Source organism: Podarcis muralis, chromosome 10, assembly GCF_964188315.1.
Source record: "Podarcis muralis chromosome 10, rPodMur119.hap1.1, whole genome shotgun sequence".
NCBI lineage: Eukaryota > Metazoa > Chordata > Lepidosauria > Squamata > Lacertidae > Podarcis > Podarcis muralis.
In genome coordinates this window covers 66,122,686-66,143,254 of record NC_135664.1, presented here as the reverse complement: position 1 = coordinate 66,143,254, position 20,569 = coordinate 66,122,686, and the positions used below count along the sequence as shown (strand labels likewise).

The 20,569-nt window shown below is 44.1% G+C and overlaps 1 protein-coding gene across 2 annotated transcripts in view; it reads left to right on the top strand.

The window, feature by feature from the left end:
* The window catches only part of CELF2 (CUGBP Elav-like family member 2), a 538,053-nt gene that overhangs the window by 89,531 nt on the left and 427,953 nt on the right, over nt 1–20,569 (top strand). Inside the window, exon 2 of one of the 2 annotated variants that reach the window (XM_077935325.1) lies at nt 13,446–13,481. The exons of the other annotated variant lie outside the window; for it this stretch is intronic. Coding sequence (XP_077791451.1) covers nt 13,446–13,481 — 36 coding nt within the window. The remainder of the gene's footprint in view (nt 1–13,445; nt 13,482–20,569) is intronic. 2 annotated transcript variants of the gene reach the window in all.

The window sequence follows — 20,569 nt, the reverse complement described above, 5'->3', positions numbered from 1 at the left end:
AGAAGTCAGCCAGGAGGAGGATGGAAACTAATCCAGAATTTGTTGACTCTGCCTTTCATGGTCTCTAGCTCCCCCTGCCGTTGGCCTCCCTCCTAGTCCCCATGGGCACCAATCTCCACTGCCTTGAATGCATCCCAACTCAGTTTTGTCTTTGTGCTTACCCATATTTTTCAATCTGTTCTGATAGCAAAGTGACAGGTTGCATCCCTCATTGGCCGCACTCAAGGAAACCCATTGAAATCCATGACTAACTTTAATCCATTTCAATGAGTCTACTCAAAGTATAGTTAACCTTGGATACAGCCCGTCGTTTTTATTGCACAACCCAAATATACAAAGGCAGTTGGCTATATTGGAGTGTGTCAGGAGTCATGTTTGGTCAAAAGTAGCCAGTCAGCTATGCAAAGGCCAACATTGTAAAATGTGTGGTTGCCAGATGATTGCAAACTAGGAGTGACTGGCATGCCTCTTCTTTCCTATTCAGTTCTTACTCTCCACTTTTTGGAGGGCAGGGGTTTCCTTTGAATTCCCCTATACAGTGGTACCTCTGGATGTGAACGGGATCCGTTCTGAATAAATCATGTTATTTACAATTATTCTCCCTCCCCTCCTCTGGACCTCCCTCAACTCCCCCTCTGCTGAGTTATTTAGTTTTATTTATCATGTCCTGCTTTTCCTACACAAAAATAAAATCCCTTTTCATTTCTCTGAAATATCTGTTCTCAAATGAAATTGTGTTCTCAAATGAAATTGTGAAAGTTTGTTCAAATCCTGCCAGTGAATCCAGCCCATTCTGTTGTTTATGCAAATAAACTGTAAACGGTTCCCGGACTCTTTTGAAGTCCTTTTTGTCTTTCTCTCATAGTTTGCCTGTTAGCTTAGTCAATTCTGCATAGTTCATCAGCTTTTCTTGCCATTGTTCCTTTGATGGTATAAGTTTCCCCAGCCACTCTGGGCGGCTCCCAATTAAAAACAGTACAGCGTTAAATATTAAAAACTTCCCTGAACAGGGCTGCCTTCAGATGTCTCTTAAAGATAGGATAGCTGCTTATTTCCTTCACATCTGAAGGGAGGGCGTTCCACAGGGTGGGCGCCACTACTGAGAAGGCCCTCTACCTGGTTCCTTGTAACCTCACTTCTTGCAGTGAGGGAACTGCCAAAAGGCCCTCAGCGCTGGATCTCAGTGTCCAAACAGAACGGTGGAGGTGGAGACACTCCTTCAGGTATACTGTACCGAGGCCGTTTAGGGCTTTAAAGGTCAGCACCAACACTTTGAATTGTGCTCGGAAACGTACTGGGAGCCAATGCAGATCAATGCAGACGGTATTTCTTCCGTCTTCCAGTATTGTGCAATCAAGATTCTTGCCACTGTTGTAGCACACATAAATAATGTCCATTTTTATTTTGGTAGCTCTTGAGTTGAGCTACCTGTTTGTTAGAAGACCCCAGGTTAAATCCCTGGCATCTCTAGGGAGGGCTGGGAGAGACCCCTGCCCGAAATCATGAAGAGCTGTAGCCAATCAGTGTAGACAATACTGCGCCAGATGGACATAAGGCAGCTTCCTATGTTCCCTTCCTGGCTGATGAAAGTTGCATCATTGCAGGAACAACTTCAGGTCTTTCTTTTTCTTTTTTGGAAGTTTAGCATGAAAACGGAAAATATGTCATGTGTTGAGTGAATCAAAATGGACCCAGCAGCTCAGGAGAATGGGGTGCTTAGAACCGGTGTGGTGTAGTGGTTAAGAGCAGTAGTCTCTTAATCTGGTGAACCGGGTTCGCTTCCCCGCTCCTCCACATGCAGCTGCTGGGTGACCTTGGGCCAGTCACACTTCTCTGAAGTCTCTCAACCTCACTCACCTCACAGAGTGTTTGTTGTTGGGGAGGAAGGAAAAGGAGATTGTGAGCCGCTTTGAGGCTCCTTAGGGTAGTGATAAAGCGGGATATCAAATCCAAACTCTTCTTCTTCTTCTTGTGTTCTTGCCTATGCGTATTTCAACGTGAGACCACAAGATAGGACCAACTATGTGTCTAAATATGTAATGCAGATTTGCACAATGTGGCATCTTCATTTCTGCCCTTTTCCCACTCAACTTCTGTGCTGGGAATAGTTTTACAGATTCCAAACTTTCTGAATCGGCATCAAACAGCTGCCATTATTTAAAACAATCTGCTGGTTTGGGGGGGGGGGATGTTATTTGCCTCCTTCTCTCCCCAGATTACATTTATTTTGTAGCAGCAATATTTGGTCCTGGGAACTATAACAGGTTTAACATCTATTATGTCATATGGATTTGAGCAGAGACACAAATGGTTGAGATCACCGGAGCAGGCGGAAATGAAAATTGGGTTATATTTATTGCAGGCCGTCCATTTTCTTTAGTGATATACGAAAAGGGGGGGAAGGCGGGGGGGGGGAGTGATTCAGTGCAGGGTTCCTGTTTGTAATTTAAGCTGGCAATATAAACTGGCAAAATAAACCGAAATGTATTGTTTGGAGCAAACATACATGTGTGAAGAGGTGCAGATGGGCTGGCTGATATTCAGCGGGTTTGTTGTTTTATGGAAAAACCGAAAATAGGAATTCGCAAGAGGTACCTGCAACCACAAGGTTGCAGTCTGTTGCGTTCCTGTTCAGTGCTTTAAGCAGTAAACATGCCCATCTCTACAATACTCCATTACATTCTGTGTTCTGCCTGCCTTTCTGTCCCTGCACCTCCCAAGAGGCAGTCAGCATTCTGTTGCCACTTAGCATACCCGGGTCCTCATCGGGCTGCTTGCCCCCCCCCACTTAAGCTTCTTTGCCTAGGTTAATTTATTTGGGGCACTTCTGCAAATTGTGAGGTTTTTTCAAGTCTGCTAATCCCACCCTCGCAGGGGTGCCAACTTGAATAAAAATTGGGGGTGTTATGTACTTAAGTTCTCACCCTGGGCCAGCAGGGGAATACTGTAGATAGTTTTCACTCAGGTCCACATATGCAAATAAGGGATTGAAAGTGACCTTCAGTGATTGGATAGCTGCAGAAAGTTGTTACAGTTGCGTTGTACTGGAGCTCTAGATAAGCCGGCTGGCTGAACCTTTCAGTTCAGTTCTGTTCTGGCCTGTGAATAAACGAGAGCTGTTTGAAGAATCGCTGTGTCATCTGGTATGTTCACCCACAACTTAACAGGGGGGGCCAGGTAAACCCTACCCCACATAATCAATCACAATAGTGGCCACATGCCAAATATTTGAATGGCAATGGCCATCGCCTTGGGGTGCAGCCCCCTCAAATATTTTATTGAGGGGAAGGGATCTTGGCCCATAGGAGCTGGCTCCTGTTCTCCCTCATATATATGGATGCTGTTTGGCTCTGTTGGTATGATGTGAGACTTAATCTCAGGATTGTGGGTTTGAGACTCACACCAGGCATTGCAAAGTGTTGGTGCTGACCTTTAAAGCCCTAAACAGCCTCGGCCCTGTATATCTGAAGGAGTGTCCCCACCTCTATCATTCAGCCCAGACACTGAGGTCCAGCTCTGCGGGCCTTCTGGCAGTTCCCTGAAGGCAAGAAGTGAAGTTACAAGGGAACAAGACAGAGGACCTTATCGGTAGTCGCACCTACCCTATGAAACACCCTCCCACCAGTTGTCAAGGAAATAAACAATTATACAACCTTCTGAAGACAGCCCTGTATAGGGAATTTTAATGTTTTATTATGTTTTTGTATATGCCGGGAGCAGCCCAGAGTGGCTGGGGCAACCCAGTTAGATTAGCGGCGTACAAATAATAGAACATTGTTGTTGTTGTTGATAGCCATCACTACTGCTAGTGGGAACAAATTCCATAGTTTAACAAATAACATAACATAAAGCCCTCAATGGCCTTGGCCCAGTATACCTGAAGGAGCGTCTCCACCTCCATCGTTCTGTCTGGACACTGAGGTCCAGTGCTGAGGGCCTTCTGGCAGTTCCCTTGTTGTGAGAAGCGAAGTTACAGGGAACCTGTCAGAGGGCCTTCTCGGTGGTGGCGCCCGCCCTGTGGAACGCCCTCCCACCAGATGTCAAAGAAATAAGCAACTATCTGACTTTTAGAAGACATCTGAAGGCAGCCCTGCTTAGGGAAGTTTTTAATGTTTGATGTTTTATTGTGTTTATAATATTCTGTTAGGAGCCGCCCAGAGTGGCTGGGGAAACCCAACCAAATTGGTGGCATATTATTATTATTATTATTATTATTATTATTATTATTATTATTATTATTATTTGGACTAGATGATCCTCATGGTCCCTTTTAATGCTATAGTTCTACAATTCTGCAAGCACTCACAGCACTGCTACCAGAACAAACTGGAAGAAAAGTAGTACAATGGGGCTTCGGGTACAATGGTACTTCCAGAACGTAATTTGTTCTGGAAGCCCGTTCTTAACCTGAAACTGTTCTTAACCTGAAGCACCACTTTAGCTAATGGGGCCTCCTGCTGTCGCTGCGCCACCACCGTGCGAATTCTGTTCTCATCTTGAAGCAAAGTTCTTGACCTGAGGTACTATTTCTGGGTTAGCGGAGTCTGTAACCTGAAGCCTCTGTAACCTGAATCATCTGTAACCCGAGGTACCACTGTATAAAGAGTTTGAGCTCAGGCCAAAGAGACTAGAGTTTAAATGCCAACTAGTCTGTGTGTGTTGTTACCGCTGCTGTTCCGTGAAAGGGAAGTGCAGCATCTCAGGACTTGGATATTGAAAGAGGTGGTTCTTTATACTGACCTTAACATTAATTAAAGTGATTTGCAAGCTGCTTTTAAAGGCTCCATTGGTGCCAGAAGGTGGGACAATATAAGAGCCGTATATATAAATGGGGGGGTTGGAATCCTATTGATGGTTTTAATGATTTTTCATTTTTATTAAGCTGTCTCGAGTGCTGGAAGAGGATGGTGTAGAAATTAATAATCCACAGAGGATCCGGCACGACTGCTGTAGTCTCAGTCTATTGTTACATGCAGACAAAGGCATTTGACCTTGAACTGAACATCTTGAATAGGATTGCTAATTGGCAGCAGCTCTTTAGAAAAATAAAAAATAAAAATCTGGATTTATTTCTTGCCACATACATGCACAGCCGCCTGTGCTGTGGTGAAAATAAATGGCATCATTCTCAATTCAAAACCTTGCTTCCGGCAGTTCTTCCTCAACGCTCCCAGCGCTGCTCATTTTCAGCGATAAAGTATAATTTTTTTCTACAGGGGGGAGGAGGCCTGGGTGACATCTATAATTACATTTAATAATAAGTTCTCACAATCTGATTTTTGGGGGTGAGTGGGATACTCCCATCATTAAAAAAAAACAACAACAGCAACACCAAACTGATAAATTGGCCTTTGATAACACAATTGAAAAAGCTGCTTAGTTCTTGTTATAAGATTTGCCATTTTCTTAATTCAACTGCAGAAAATGGTTCCTAAGTGGGCATGGAGTAAACTGCCAATTTCGGGTTTTCTCCTTAAGTTTGGCTCATCACATTTTCACATCAGTTTCCTTGGGGGGGGGGGGGAGTCTCTCACAAATACACCAGCATTTTAGTGCACCTTTCTCTCGATATGCAAATTTTTCTGTGCAATTTTGCCTAAGACACACATTTCCTGGAAGCCAGTTTGTGATTTGTAATTCATTTTGTGGTGCTATTGTCAACAAAGATATGCATTTTAATGCATGCCCCCCCCCCAAATGTACATTATATCACACTTTTTAAATACGTTGAAACCATCACTTCTCTGAATTTTCCCCAAAGTGTTTCAGTTTCCACATCATGTCAGGAAGTACTAATTGAGCCAAACCGAATTCCTTCCCCCATTTCTGTTCCTAAGCCCTGCTGGTTGCCTTCTCTGTGTCTCTTTCTCCTCTCTCGCACATCTCCTCTCCTCTTTCCTTCTCTGTCTCTGACAATATTGCTGAATAAATGGAGATTTCTGTGTCATCTTCCCAACTTCGGAGACACTCCTCCCAGGCTGGTTAGACTTGCCGTTTCTGAAGCCCAAATAAGTGAGCTTTTAATGAGCGCGAAGGCTCATTTAATAGTTGGTTCGGGTACTTAGTAGTTCCTCTTATTTAACGGTGGCAGAATTACAGCACATGAAGGGCGGGGTGATTAATAGACCTACCTGTGCATAGTGAATTCTAACAGTTCCTTAATGGTGCAAACTGCCTTAAGAATTTATTATTGTTTTGGGAGAGAGAGTAGGGAGGGGACAGATGTCTAGTTGAGTGGTGATGCATTGTCGCTGAAGTAAATCACTGCTCCAAAATAATAGTGCTGGATTTTAGTGAGCGTTGGCGCCTTTCAGCTGAATTGAGACCCAGCTGAAGTATTTGCAAGCTTTGTCCAGGGTGCGGGGAGCTCATCTGGATTTTGGAAAGCTGGCACCTGGCTCATAACATGGATATATGCACGGTCAGGGGAAAAACAATGCTGTCCAGGGTTGTAAAGACTGTGGAGAGAATAATTAGGTGCACTCTTCCCACCTTGGATCAAATCTACGCTCCCAGGTGTCATAAGAAAGCTGCAGAGATAGCGCAGGATAATACACACCCCGGAAATGATCTCTTTCAGCTTCTGCCTTCTGGAAGAAGGTACAGGGTTATAAAGACTAGGACTAGCCGCCTGAGAAACAGTTTCTATCCAAATTTTTCTATCCGATTTTCTATCCGAGTTTCTATCCGATTTTGGTTTTAAACGCAGTGTAAGGTAGTCTCTAGGGTCACGGGTGGCGCTGTGGGTTAAAGCCGACTTGCCGATCAGAAGGTTGGCAGTTCGAATCCCCGCGATGGGGTGAGCTCCCGTTGCTCGGTCCCTTCTCCTGACAACCTAGCAGTTTGAAAGCATGTCAAAGTGCAAGTAGATAAATAGGTACCGCGCCGGCGGGAAGGTAAACGGCGTTTCCGTGTGCTGCTCTGGTTTGCCAGAAGCAGCTTAGTCATGCTGGCCACATGACCCGGAAGCTGTACGCCAGCTCTCTCGGCCAATAAAGCGAGATGAGCGCCGCAACCCCAGAGTCGGTCACAACTGGACCTAATGGTCAGGGGTCCCTTTACCTTTACCTTTACACTTTAAAAGCTGATACGTTTCCATGTGGCTCCCAGGTGGTCACACATCTCTGTGTTGACTTGGTCCAGACCTGCATACCTTTGGTAAGTCTTGTGTGTCTTCAGCAAAACCCCATGTATCTTCAAACCATACTCCTCCTATAGTTTCCTTCTGGGACATGTCTTGTTTCATGTGGGAGAGGAGAAGGAACATGGGGAGGGTGGGGGAAGGGAGGGAAACATACTAGGAGGACCCTTTACTTTTGGTACATGCGTCAAAATAAAGTGAATAGCTGCCAGAGCTGCAGAGCAGATGGTTTTAAGAAAATATGAGTAGATGTTGGGTGTGGAAAGCAATACGACTCTGTGGAATCAGATTTGCCAGATCTCGTGCAGAATCCATCTCCTTTCCAAGAGGGATAATATTCTGTAGGAGAAAAACCTTGCAAGTGCAGAGGTGGGAGAATACTGAAGGAGCAGGGAGATGGTACAGCCACATGAATTTAAAAGTTGAGCGTTTTTAACTTCGCAGCTGCCTCAGTGTGGAGGACAAATGTATAACTAAATTGCACATTCAATGGCCTGTAGGGCACTTAATATTTTCACAGTTACCATTCATGTCAACATTTATCTTGTTTTCAGATTATTACCCTCCGGATATATCCATTCCAGTCAGCCACTGGGGAGGGAGAGATGTCGATTATATTAGATACCTGCATCCAAATGCTTCCAAATACATAACGTGCTGCCTCCTCGACTCTCTTTCCTCCAACATCAATCACTGCTCTCATCTTTGGGCTGGTCTGTTTTATTGTGGCCTGCTGCTGACACCTCCTCCCACCCAAAGAATCCCGCTAGCTTCCAAACTTCTCTATTTTTCCCTATTCCCATTTGTGGGCCTTTCTCTCACCAACAACTGCACTGTGACTGATTAGCCTTCCCCCTGTGCTGTGACATCACAGCAGGGCAGCCAATGCCAAGTCAGCACCTGTTACGTATAAAAGCATAGGCTATGTGAATATGTTGACTACTTGTCAGCGTAGCTCCTTGTACTTACAAAGCTGTAAAATTTGTAAAGCATACAGCTTTACCTCTGCAGCTAAAGAAACATTGGATTAGGGTCAGGCTGATGGCTTCTCATTCTATGTACTGAGTCTATATGCAAGATTACCTCCTAACTGCTGGTTGTACTTTTTTTGTAGGCAGGCCAACAACTCTTTCTTTTGAAAGCAGATGTAACATCCCTGCTATTCTGCTCTAAGATTTGCAGTTCTGAAAATTATAGTATTTGCAACCTGGATAACACACACACTCACATGTAGATTTTCTTGTGGTTTCCAGTATTTTTTAGCAGACTATTTGAGCCTGAAGACTGCGTAAAATGGCTTTTCATTTTTATCTCCTTGATCACTGCAAGGAGTTCTTTTCTTGTTATCAGAGCTATTGGCAGCTGTTGGATGGGTCAGAACCAGCAACTCAAGAGTGGAGATGGTGCCTGGTTTGAACTGAGCCAGAGATTGATCTGAGGCTGAGAACTGCAACACACTGGGCTGGTCCTTGTGTAACTTCCTCCTGCAGTCAGCCCAATGCATAGGGGGTTGGGCCATGGCGTTGCACAAATCTAACTCATCCCTACCCACCAAGAATTTCATCCCCACCATATGAGGATGGACTGTCTAATTTTGGTGTGCATGTGTACAAATTGCATGCCTCACGTTATTGCTTCTCCTGATTAGTCTCCTAACACAAGAAAGCTGTTGTATGCACAGATATGGTTTCACAGAAATCACTTGGACGTTTCCGAGCACAATTTAAAGTGTTGGTGCTGACCTTTAAAGCCCTACATGCCCTCGGTCCAGTATACCTGTAGGAGCGTCTCCACCCCCATCGTTCAGCCCGGACACTGAGGTCCAGCTCCGAGGGCCTTCTGGCGGTCCCCTCACTGCAAGACGTAAGGTTACCGGGAACCAGACAGAGGGCCTTCTCGGTAGTGGCACCCGCCCTGTGGAACGCCCTCCCTTCAGATGTGAAGGAAATAAGCAGCTATCTTCTCTTTAAAAGACATCTGAAGGCAGCCCTGTTCAGGGAAGTTTTTAATACTTAATGCTGTATTGTTTTTAACACTTGATTGGAAGCCGCCCAGAGTGGCTGGGGAAACTCAGCCAGATGGGCGGGGTATAAATAATAAATTATATTATATTATATATATTATATTGGAAGATTATGGCACATTATGCCGCATAGCTTTCTGGGTGGGTTTGAGATTTGTTGGGGTTTTTTAAAGATCAGAATCTGGGGCACTACTGGGCACCCTTGGTCTACATTGATTGGCAGCAACTCTCTAGGGTTTTAAGAGGAGAGGAGTCTTTCATAGCCTGGAGGTGCTGGGGATTGAACCTGGGACCTTTTGCATACTAGACAGATGCTCTGCCACTGAGCTACAGTGCTATATCCCTGAGTTGGTCAGATTAATGGACCCTTTGCTCATCCGGCTTGCCAGTGGCAGCAGTTCTAGCAGTACTTGAAATAAGGATTTCACATCATTGTAGCAGCTGATAAAAATGGACTGCTGCAATGTTCCTTCCTTCATTTGCAAATGGGGTGATGGGGGTCCTTGGATTTGTCGTGCCTTGCCTGCAGGCTGAATTTTAGAATGTCTGGCGTTGAAAGCTACAAGGGAATAATACACCTGGCCTTTTCATCTATTGCTCTTTTACCTTTGTTTCTTTCTCTCTTCTTTTTTATGCCGCGCTCTCCTGACTTATGACCTGCATTCTTGGATTCGAGCATGACGTCCTAAGTCATTACCCTTCTGCTGCCATGTATAATGCGAAAGTGAGAATTTGATCTGCCGAAAGGGTGACATTTTTATTTGAGCGCAATTAAGCACATGAAAGATTGCTGCTGAAATATGTGAGTCAGCAGCTCACTTTATTCACCGCAAAGGGGGTTATGCACATCTCAAAGCTTCTTTCTTCTCCCTCCTCCCTCAAGGCTTGTGTTTACTTCCATTATGAGTGGAAGAATCATCATCCAGTGCCCCAATTCTAGCATCATTCTGGGGTATTATATGAATGGGGAGTGATGGTAGCTGCCATGAAAAGCAGTGGAGGATATTCTGAGATGATTCTGCAGAGTAGCTTCTTTTCCCTCCAAGGAGATGTGAGAGAATCTCAGGCATATTTCTTTGGGGAGCATAAGACAACCCCTGCTGGATCTCAGGCCAAAGGCCCATCTAGTCCAACATCTAGTTCCCACAATGGTGCCCTGAATGGAGGACCAGACTACAACAGCACACTCCCCTCTTGCAATTCCCAGCAAATAGCATTCAAAAGTAAAGGTGAAGAGGTAAAGGACCCCTGGACGGTTAAGTCTAGTCAAAGGCGACTATGGGGTTGCAGCGCTCATCTTGCTTTCAGACCGAGGGAGCCGGCGTTTGCCCACAGACAGCTTTCCGGATCATGTGGCCAGCATGACTAAACCGATTCTGGTGCAATGGAACACCGTGACGGAAATGCTGTTTACCTTCCCGCCGCAGTGGTACCTATTTACCTACTTGCACTGGTGTGCTTTCGAACTGCTAGGTTGGCAGGAGCTGGGACAGAGCAACGAGAGCTCACTCCATTGCGGGGATTCAAACCGCCAACCTTCCGATCGGCAAGCCCAAGAGGCTCAGTGGTATATTGCCTCTTACAGTGGTGGGAGCACATAACCCAGTGGAAGAATGTTTACATTTTGGCCTAGTCCTAATGCACACCCACACATACTCCTTTCTGAAAGTTAAATCTAGATAGGATGCACTGAGGCTGAAAGGCTGCAGCAGAAGCTGGCACTGCTTTGTTATGGGAAAATGTTAGGGGAATTCCAGGACGGAACAAATGAAAACACCCGCCTGATGCAACATGCCTTCTCCATTGTTGACCAAATTACTATCCCTGCAAATCTTGCGAGCGGAATATGGTGGCAATCACATTCCCTGTTGATCATCCATGCCTCCTGGTTAAGAAGTTGTGTCCATGCAGGTATTCGGGAACCTTCCGAAGCTGGGGAATAGTGGTCCGTCATCATGCTATTTGATGTTGTCCCAGCTTGTCTTTGTAGCTTAGATTTTCATTTGTCTAATGGAGCAGAGTTTATAGAGCTGTTATCAGGCAATGACATCATATGGTACAACTCATCTGTGGCTATGTAAGATCCAAATGCTTTTGACTTTTAAGATGCCATCAGCCTAACTGTGTGTATACTGCAGTTTTGCTGGAGTACAAGATGTGGCATTAAGTGCAATTTGGTATTTTTAATGTTTTAATTTTAAAAATAGGGTTTCTAGCCCTCATCAGCAGTGGCTGGCAACCTGGGACTCCCCCAAGCTCACCATCTCACCTACTTCCCCTACCCTGCCTCCAGCAAGCAGCCACTTTGTCTCACCTGCTGAAATCCCAGAAACTAGAGAATTTTGCTGAATAACAACAACAACAACAACAACAACAACAACAACAACAACAACAACAACAACAACAACAACAAAAGTCACTCGCGAACAAACCATAATCCATGAATGAGGTATTCTCCCCATTGCTGCAACCTCACTTGGAACCATATAGTAAAGGATGAGGAAGAATTCTGATAAGTAATATGGGAGCCACTCATCGAAGAGGACAGTAAGTTAAAAAATCCATGGACCCAATCCCTGCAGCATGTTCCTTTAGCTTCAGCCCAGGAACTAATACAAGCACTAATACAAGATATCATTCTAAAATCATCTTCATGGGAAAGGACGCCCCCTGCCACCATGAAAATAATCAGTGGCTTGATCTCACTGGGTTGCTAAGGAACAAATTTTAATCCTGATTGGAGGACACAATTAATATATGTGCCTGGGCCTAGAATTGGCCAGGTCTGCACTAATGTTGATAGGATCCACCAACTGGCTCATGGTTCTCTCTCCATCTTCCTTTTAGCCTTTCTCCAGACCTAGTCCAATTCTCAAATAAGGGAGATTATCCGGTTTCTTTATCCTTCTTATATACATAATTCATCTTTTCCTGGTGCAGGATTTGGATTGCAGAGGTACAGAATTTGTTTTTTTTAAGTGGAGTTAATTAAAATGTAAAAAACCAGATTCCATATTATCTTCTCTGGTATGTTAATGGGAGGAATAATAGCTCAGTGACAGAACATATGTTTTTCATGCAGAAGATCCCAGGCTGAATCACAGGTAGCTCTAATTAAAATAATCAGTTAGGAGGTAATTTGAAAGACCCCTGCCTGTACCCCTGGAGAGTTGCTGTCAGTCAGAGTAAGTTAGATGGAGAAATAGTCAGAGATTGTATAAGACAACTTCTGATGCTCCCTCCTTGCATTCACCGTGCAAAAATATTATTTCTGTGGTCATGTCTGCAATCAAACCAAGATTACATTTCTTGAGAGTTTTGTCATTGTTCCTGTTTACATTGATAATGCAGAGATGGGAGAGGACTTGGAAAGGGTGAAGCTGGCAATTTTGGTTTCTTTTGGTTTCTCATCCCCCCCCCCCCCAGTCTTTAGTTCACCACATTTCCACAGCAGTTTGCAAAATGTTGCTTTGAAAAGTCCTCATGAAAATTCACCATTGGATTTCTCCTAGTGTTGGAATTTTCCCTAATACAACGCATTTCTTGCATCATTTCCCACTAATATATGCATCTTTGTGCATGCTTTACCCCGGTCTATGTGTTCTTTGTGCGCATTACCTAGCTGGAAATCTGCATTGCAAAATTTGGAGAAGGAAAGATGTGTTGCAAAATTTGCATTGCAAATTTCGAAGGGTGGCCGTGTTTGGATTCCTTTCTGAAAAGCGCCAATTAGGTAGTTCTCATTGACATGCAAAGTGAATCGGATGTCTTCCCCATCCCAAGAGAGGGCACCCAAATGATGCACTGAAATAATGTGCATCTGTGTTGTAAATGTGTATTGATTGTACGGCGGCCTCCCTCCTTAGAGGGCAATGCATATTGCTTACTTCGTAATATTATAAGCCTACCCTGAGGCCTTTGCAGACTCCTCAGCTCATGGTGCTCAGTAAAGTCATAGACATCTGCCCCCAAATCCTGCCCTGATGGCGCTGCTGTAAATAAAGGCAGGAAGCTGCTGCAAACTGCCCATGCACAACACCCTGTACAAAATTCGGAAATAAGAAACAGGCTAATTCCTGATGCATTCGTTCCACTTCGGAGCATCAAAATCTGGGGAGATATTTGTGTGTGAATTTTGGAAACGTCCCTAATTAAAGCTGGCTGCTTTCAACGTATGTCTTAAGTTCTTGTTACCCTTCCCAAAGTCATTAGGAATAAGCTCTTTTAAATACTAACGAAGTTTCCCTTCTGTGTGTCTTCTCTTCTTTCTCTTTTTTGCAGAGAGACTGCTACAGAGTTGTCTGGAACACTACCAAGGTAAGCAAGCTGTTCTGCTAAAGCAAATCTGTGTGTTGGCTTTGGGGAGCTGCTGAAGGGAACATGCAAACCCTCTGACTGAAGCATCCAAGACAGCCTGTCAGGGGTTTAAGGAAAAAAAGAGAACATTTGTATGTGAAACAATAGTTACAAAATATGTGAGGGATTTTTTTTTTCCAGGGGGGAGGGGAGACCATTTGGCAGACAGACGCAGCTGCAGAGCAGCTCTGTGTAATGGTAGATTTTGCATGAGTGAGTGTGTACATCTCTCTAATTGATAGGCTACCTGCTGCCCTAAGGAAGTAAATCTTGGATGAACTTCTGCTAGGTTAAGGCTTGGAATACTTAACTGGTAACCTCAGTTTGCTTTTGGATTTTTGACTGTATGGTTGACATTTAAGAAGAACCAGGATTGTTCCAAAGGCCCCTGTGAATCTTTTAAGAGACTAGAGAGGGAGAATTATTTCCCGACAAGGGACAGATTCAGCATAGTTGCCCTGAGGTGTTGTAGAATCATTGAAATGTGGAGTTGGATATGATTCCGAGGGCCATCTTCAACCCTCTGCAGTGCAGGAACCACAGCTAAAGAATCATTGACAAATAGCCACCCAAACTGCTGTATTTTCCACTCCATAAGACGCACCTGACCATAAGACGCACCTAGTTTTCAGAAGAGGAAAACAAGGAAAAAAATATTCTGAATCAAATGTTGTACTAAACTATTTAATAAACTACCGGTATATCAGAATAATATTTCAACCATGTAAAGTGAACAGCGGTCCACAGTGGCATTAAGAACCATCATCACTGTCATTAACAAATGAAGAGAGACTTTATCCCCTAGTAAGGGGGGCAGGAAATGGAAATATATGAGCTTCCCACATTGAGTCCCTTAGATCTAAGGACTGTATGGTTTGGACCTACACCATTATTTTAATGAAGCTAAGAGAAGTGGGGCTTTCTTCCTTTTTCTTCATTGCAGAGAGCTCCGGGGGCTTTCGTATGAGGGAGGAATGAGGGAGGAATCTGATTCAATTCCCGTTTAAAGTCCAACCTAATTCACACCTTTGTACACAACACAAGGACCAAACCACAGCCGCCCTTCAAATTTCACACTTCTGCAAAGGAAGGCACTATTGTCCCGGCAGGACCAGTGGCATAGGGAGGATCTTGCGTGGCGGCACATCACCTGTGGGGACGTGGGACGTCACCCACATGAGCATCATCCCAAGTGGGTGGCACATACGTGCGCACCCATCCCAATGGGGCGGCCAAGCATGGGGTCAGAGGGATTACATGGCTCCCACTGTGCTTGCTTTACACCCGTGGAAGCGGCTCCTGTCCCGCTTTGCTACTCTAAAGCGAGCGCAGCATTCACTTCATAAGATACACAGACATTTCCCCTTACTTTTTAGGAGGAAAAAAGTGTGTCTTATGGAACGAAAATTACGTTATGGAACGAAAATTATGTTTAGACACCTCTAATGAAGGAGAGCCCACCGCTTTCCACACAAGCCTGTGTGTGCTTATCCTCGATTCACCTCCGTTTGCTAGCTGTGCAAAGAGGAAGGGGTTTTCTAGTGTTTCAGAAAGCTGCAAAGCCTCATTAGCCAGAGTTGACAGGAATAATAATACAGTCATACCTCAGGTTGAAGTAGCTTTGGGATAAGTATTTTTGGGTTGTGCGCTGTGGCGACCTGGAAGTAGCGGAGTGCGTTACTTCCGGGTTTCGCCACTTGTGCATGCTCAGACGGTCAAAATGACGTCACACACATGCGAATCGTGACCTGCACATGCACAGATGTGCAGACATGGGTTGTGTTCGCTTCTAGATGCGAACGGGGCTCCGGAACGGATTCCGTTCATATCCAGAGGTACCACTGTAATAATAATAATAATAATAATAATAATAATAATAATAATAATAATAATAAACAATAATAACCATATTTACTCGAATGTAATGTGCCACCGAATCTAACGTGCACCCTAATTTTCGCAACGTAATTTGGCAAAAAAAGTGTGCATTAATGTTCGATTAAATATGGTATCATGTGGCCTTTACTAACAGGTCGTGAAGCGGGTAACAAAAATGTATAATTCAGGGTTAAAACAAATTGCAGGCACTGGAATAAGGTTTATTCACCATGTCGATGAAGCCTCTGTCATGCTTCCACCTGCCTTGCCTACGCAAGGTCCCAGGTTCAGTCCCAGGTAGGAATGGGAGAGATTCCCCTGTCTGCAACCCTGGAGAGCTGCTGCCAGCCTGTGTAGACACTACTGAACTAGATAGACCATGAGACTCAATCTCAGGGTTGTGAGTTTGAGCCCCACGTTGGGCAAAAGGTTCCCGCATTGCAGGGGTTGGACTAGATGATCCTTGTGGTCCCTTCCAACTCCACAGTTCTATGATTCCATATGCCGCCATCTGACTGGGTTGCCCCAGCCCCTCTGGGTGGCTTCCAGAAAATTAAAACACAGTAAGACATCAAACATTAAAAACCTCTCTGTGCAGGGCTGCCTTCAGATGTCTTCTAAAAATCAGAGAGTTGTTTATTTCCTTATGAAGCATTTATTTCTATATACCGTATTTTTCCATGTATAAAACTAGGTTCCCCCACTAAAAAATAATGTCAAAAATTAGGGGGCGTCTTATACTCTGTGCCATCTTCCCCCATTTTCTTAAATCTGAGCCCCCCAAAATAGGGGGGGGTCTTATACATGGGGGGCGTCTTATAGATGGGAAAATACAGTATGTGTTTGTGTACACAGAATATATCGGCCTGCTGTACAAAGACTGAGTCAAATCTGTTGTTCCACTCACTTCTCCCTCTCCGTCCACCTTCCACTCTCATATGGCCCCTGGAAGGCTGTTCAGGAAACAATGTGGCCCTTGGGTTTCAAAAGCTTCCTTACCCCTCTCCTAGGATCAGATGATGTTGCTTCCTAAACTCTGTTGATATCTGTGTTTTGGTTATGAATTTTTGCATTTTGCAGCATATAATCCCCAGCAAATTCTTCATGTCCCAAAGTTGTGCTAATGTAGCCTGTCGTTTGTCCCTAACACCCAGTGAATTATCACAGACCTGCAGGTGTTTTGGAGGTAAATTCAGAAGTTGCCCAGTTTGCAAAGCAACCCAACGCTTGAAACTCACATGCGTACAGAAGCTTGCTTTCTGCTTTGCTCCTCATTCCACTGTTGCCTGTTCCTTATTATTCCACCAAATGGCCTTTTTCTTTTTTAATGAGCTTCATGATATGTTGGGGAGACGGAGTGAGAGAAAAGGGGTTCTTCGGTGAATATTGTATTGCAATTTGATGTTTATTCATAGTGAAAAACGTGCAGCATGGAAACAGACATACCCTCATTGCAATTATACTACAGCTTGTTAACAACCATTTTCACTACGCTATTTATTATAACCATGCTTCTGTTTTCCTGATGGAATGTGTGCAAGTGTGGTAGAATCTTGCTTTCTGCATAGTGCTGGGCCTTGTTTTGCTAAAGATTTTGATCATATTGATAAGATGTCTTGTCTTATTTTTGTGAGTTCTGGGCAATTTTGCCCTCCCTCCCTAGATAGCAGTCTGGCGAGCACAGTCTTGTTGCATATAAATTGTCTGTTTCCTCTCTCTCTCTTGCCCTGGTTTTTAGACTTCTGATAGCTTCATCTGTGTTGTGGAACACTCTGGTGCAATTTGAAGCAAGGCAACTGAAGTTATTTTGTTTATTTACCAGTTAATGATTGTCGGAGCATGACACTTTTGTGATTTATTTTTTTTCTTCGGAGCTACAAAGGTACGGTTGCTACTGTTTCAAGAATACGATTCAAAGCTGTAGCAATCTCTAGCTGCGCTGCTGGAATCTCTTCCTAATCATTTAACGGCACATAGGTTCATCCACTGTGTCGTGGGATAAAGGTTTTGAGATCTGTACATGATGATATGTAATTACACCGGATATTGTTAATCTAATTTTGGCTGGCATTTAACTGGCAATGGACATGGTCTTTTTTTCCAGGAGAAATCAATTAGGAGTAAAATAAAATTAAAGCCTTGATTTATTTATTTTTAAGAGATGCCTTCAAATGCGTCCGTTTCTCCCCTTCCTTTTAATAAACTTAATCTCGCTTTGAATGCTTGCCTTGTGTTAAAATTAAAATATAGTGGCATGTCACTAGGGGAAAAATAGATTTGTATAAGTAATATGTGACTTATTGAAATGAGAAAAAAGAAACAGCTGAGATTAATACAGTTGCTTCTCACACTTGTACCTGTTGGAAATCCGCAGTTTCTTAAAAGTCCCCCCCCCCTTTTTTTTGGAAGCCACTTTTCGTTACGTGACATAGCATTCTCTGTCTGCATGCTCTTCTGACCGATTGGTCATTTGTGTTCTATTTGAAAAAATATCATAGTTGCATTCTGATGGTGAAAAGCCTGTTTCTTACTGGCCGCCACAGAACAACAATAATTAAAACCTAAAAGGATTAGCTAAGGGTGCAGGCAAACCAATGTTGCTACTAAAACAAAGAGCAACACTACAGAGATTGCTGGGTGGACAATCTAGCCTGCTAGAGGAGAAACAGAGAAAGCTGTGTGCGATTTGTGTCGCCAGCCTCCCTAGCGCTGTCCTGATAAACATGTATTCTCAGTAAGTGTCCTTAATCATGAAAAAAATGACTGCTTCAGCAATCTCAGATATAGCTAACGTTGAAAGACTAAAAGAGTGTCAGGAGCTCGGCCTACACTCGAGTAGGACCTTGGCTTAGACACATGCCCAACTGGCATGTTCTCTCCCTCCTGGTCGATCGTTCGGGAGCTTCAAAAGCTTTCTTCTGCCCGAACATCATAGCGACCGATGCCAACCGACACCGGCACACTTGAGAATCTGCAGAGTTTGCACAGTTGCGTAATAGACCTCAGCAACTCAACATTTTGGCTAATCTACTTTATTTACATATAAACACACAGAGTACTACAACATGGCTCCCTCTCTCTCTAGCATCAGACAGCAAAAAGGAAAAGAACAAAGGACAATAGTCCCACTTCACGGAACACAGCAACACAAACATCCTGTCTCCGTCACTTCCCACTCTGTGGAGTCAAAACATATACCGCCATGTGATAGACAAAAATCCCATGACTGCAATCACTGAGCAGGAATTCTAACAAGTAGTTGACCCCCACTCCTCTGTTCTACTTGTTCCAGGTTAAAGAAATGACATGGGCACTCAGAAGCTCTCTTTGGTGCAGGGCACAACTATGGTGACTTAGGGCTTTATACTTGCCATTGATACAGGGTGTGGGCATTGCTGGTTGTGCATGTTCAATTGGTGCTAAGGTTGGCAAAGTGGGTTCCACCCTCCCTCCTGTGCAACAGAATGTCATCAAGGCCTGTCACTTTCAGACAGATGCTTTTAGACATTAGACAGTGTCCTAGCTGCTCCAATATCTGAGCATTTAGAAGATTACTATATTTTTCGCTCTATAAGACACACTTTTCCCCTCCTAAAAAGTAAGGGGCAATGTGTGTGCGTCTTACGGAGCGAATGCAGGCTGCGCAGCTATCCCAGAAGCCAGAGCAGCAAGAGGGATCGCTGCGCAGCAATCCCTCTTGCTGTTCTGGCTTCAGGGATAGCTGCACAAAGCTTCTTCAACAACATTTGATTCAGAATATTATTTTTTCCTGTTTTCCTCCTCTAAAAACTAGGTGCGTCTTATGGTCGGGTGCATCTTACAGAGCGAAAAATATGGTATTTTCCCCAAATGAGACCAGGTTATCTGAAATGCTGCCTGCTTCAATGTAGACCTGAAAGATGGCTTACCTGGGGGAAATCACACACTATCATAGGGCAATGACCACATAAAAGGAGTCTTCTGCTGTTGCCCCTGTTCTGTGGAGAGTCCTTACCTCTGCCGTATGTGAAGCATCAACCATCAGTTGCTTCAGATGTCTTTTTGCCCAGGCTTTTCCTGAACCCTAGGATTGGTCCCAATTTCACATGTTTGAATTGCTGCTTTATTTGCATTGGTATAGTTTCTGTATTGCTGTTTTACAGGTTTTAGGCTGCGTCTTTTGCTTTCATGATACAGAGTTTAAGTGGTATATAAATGCTTGTAAGTAAAGTGAGTAAATTAGCTTTTTAAGATAGAAAAGTTTTAAAAGGAGATTTAAAAGGCAGAAGCAGGGACTTGGGGAAGCCTTGGACTTGTAAGGGGGTCCCTAGGACTGCGGATTCTAGTGTGGACTATCATGGGTAGGCAAACTGAGGCCTGGGGGCCGGATCCAGGCCAATCACCTTCTAAATCCAGCCAGGGGATGGTCCAGGAATCAGCATGTTTTTACATGAGCAGAATGTGTCCTTTTATTTAAAATGTTGTTTGTGGGGACTGCCTGGTGATTTTACATGAGTAGAATGTGTCCTTTTATTTAAAATGCATCTCTGGGTTATTTGTGGGGCATAGGAATTGGTTCAATTCCCCCCCCCCAAAAAAAAATATAGTCCGGCCCCCAACAAGGTCTGAGGGACAGTGGACCGGCCCCCTGCTGGAAAAGTTTGCTGACCCCTGGAATAGATGATCTGATCTGGGTCATGCTCTTCCCATCTTCTCCCATCGTGATAGCAAACTCACTGAGCTGCAGGGTTGCTAAGCTGAATTGGGAACAGATAAAAGCCTTGGCCTTGCCACCACCATCACATTCAAACTTTCCATTCGTAAGGTTTGGCTGCCATCAACAATGACCTCCCCCCCCCCCCCAATGTTTAAGCACACAAACATGCATTGGGATGCTCTACCTATGGCCACTAGCAGTTCCATACATTTTGAGGTAGGAACCCCCCCCCCCAGCAATTTAACTGCGTGGAACTGGAAATTCCCCCAATAATATACCATCTTCTCACTCCTTATTATTGCCAGTATCATGTGTTCCTTCCCTTTCCATGATACTACATTTTCTTGTCATTTCTCCTGATATACAATGCAGAGAGGGTCGATAATAATTTGAAAGAAGGATTTCAGCTTCTAATCCTTTGTTCTATTCACCTGTGCATTTGGTCCTGTTCTTTGTCTGCCTTTTTCCTCCCCCC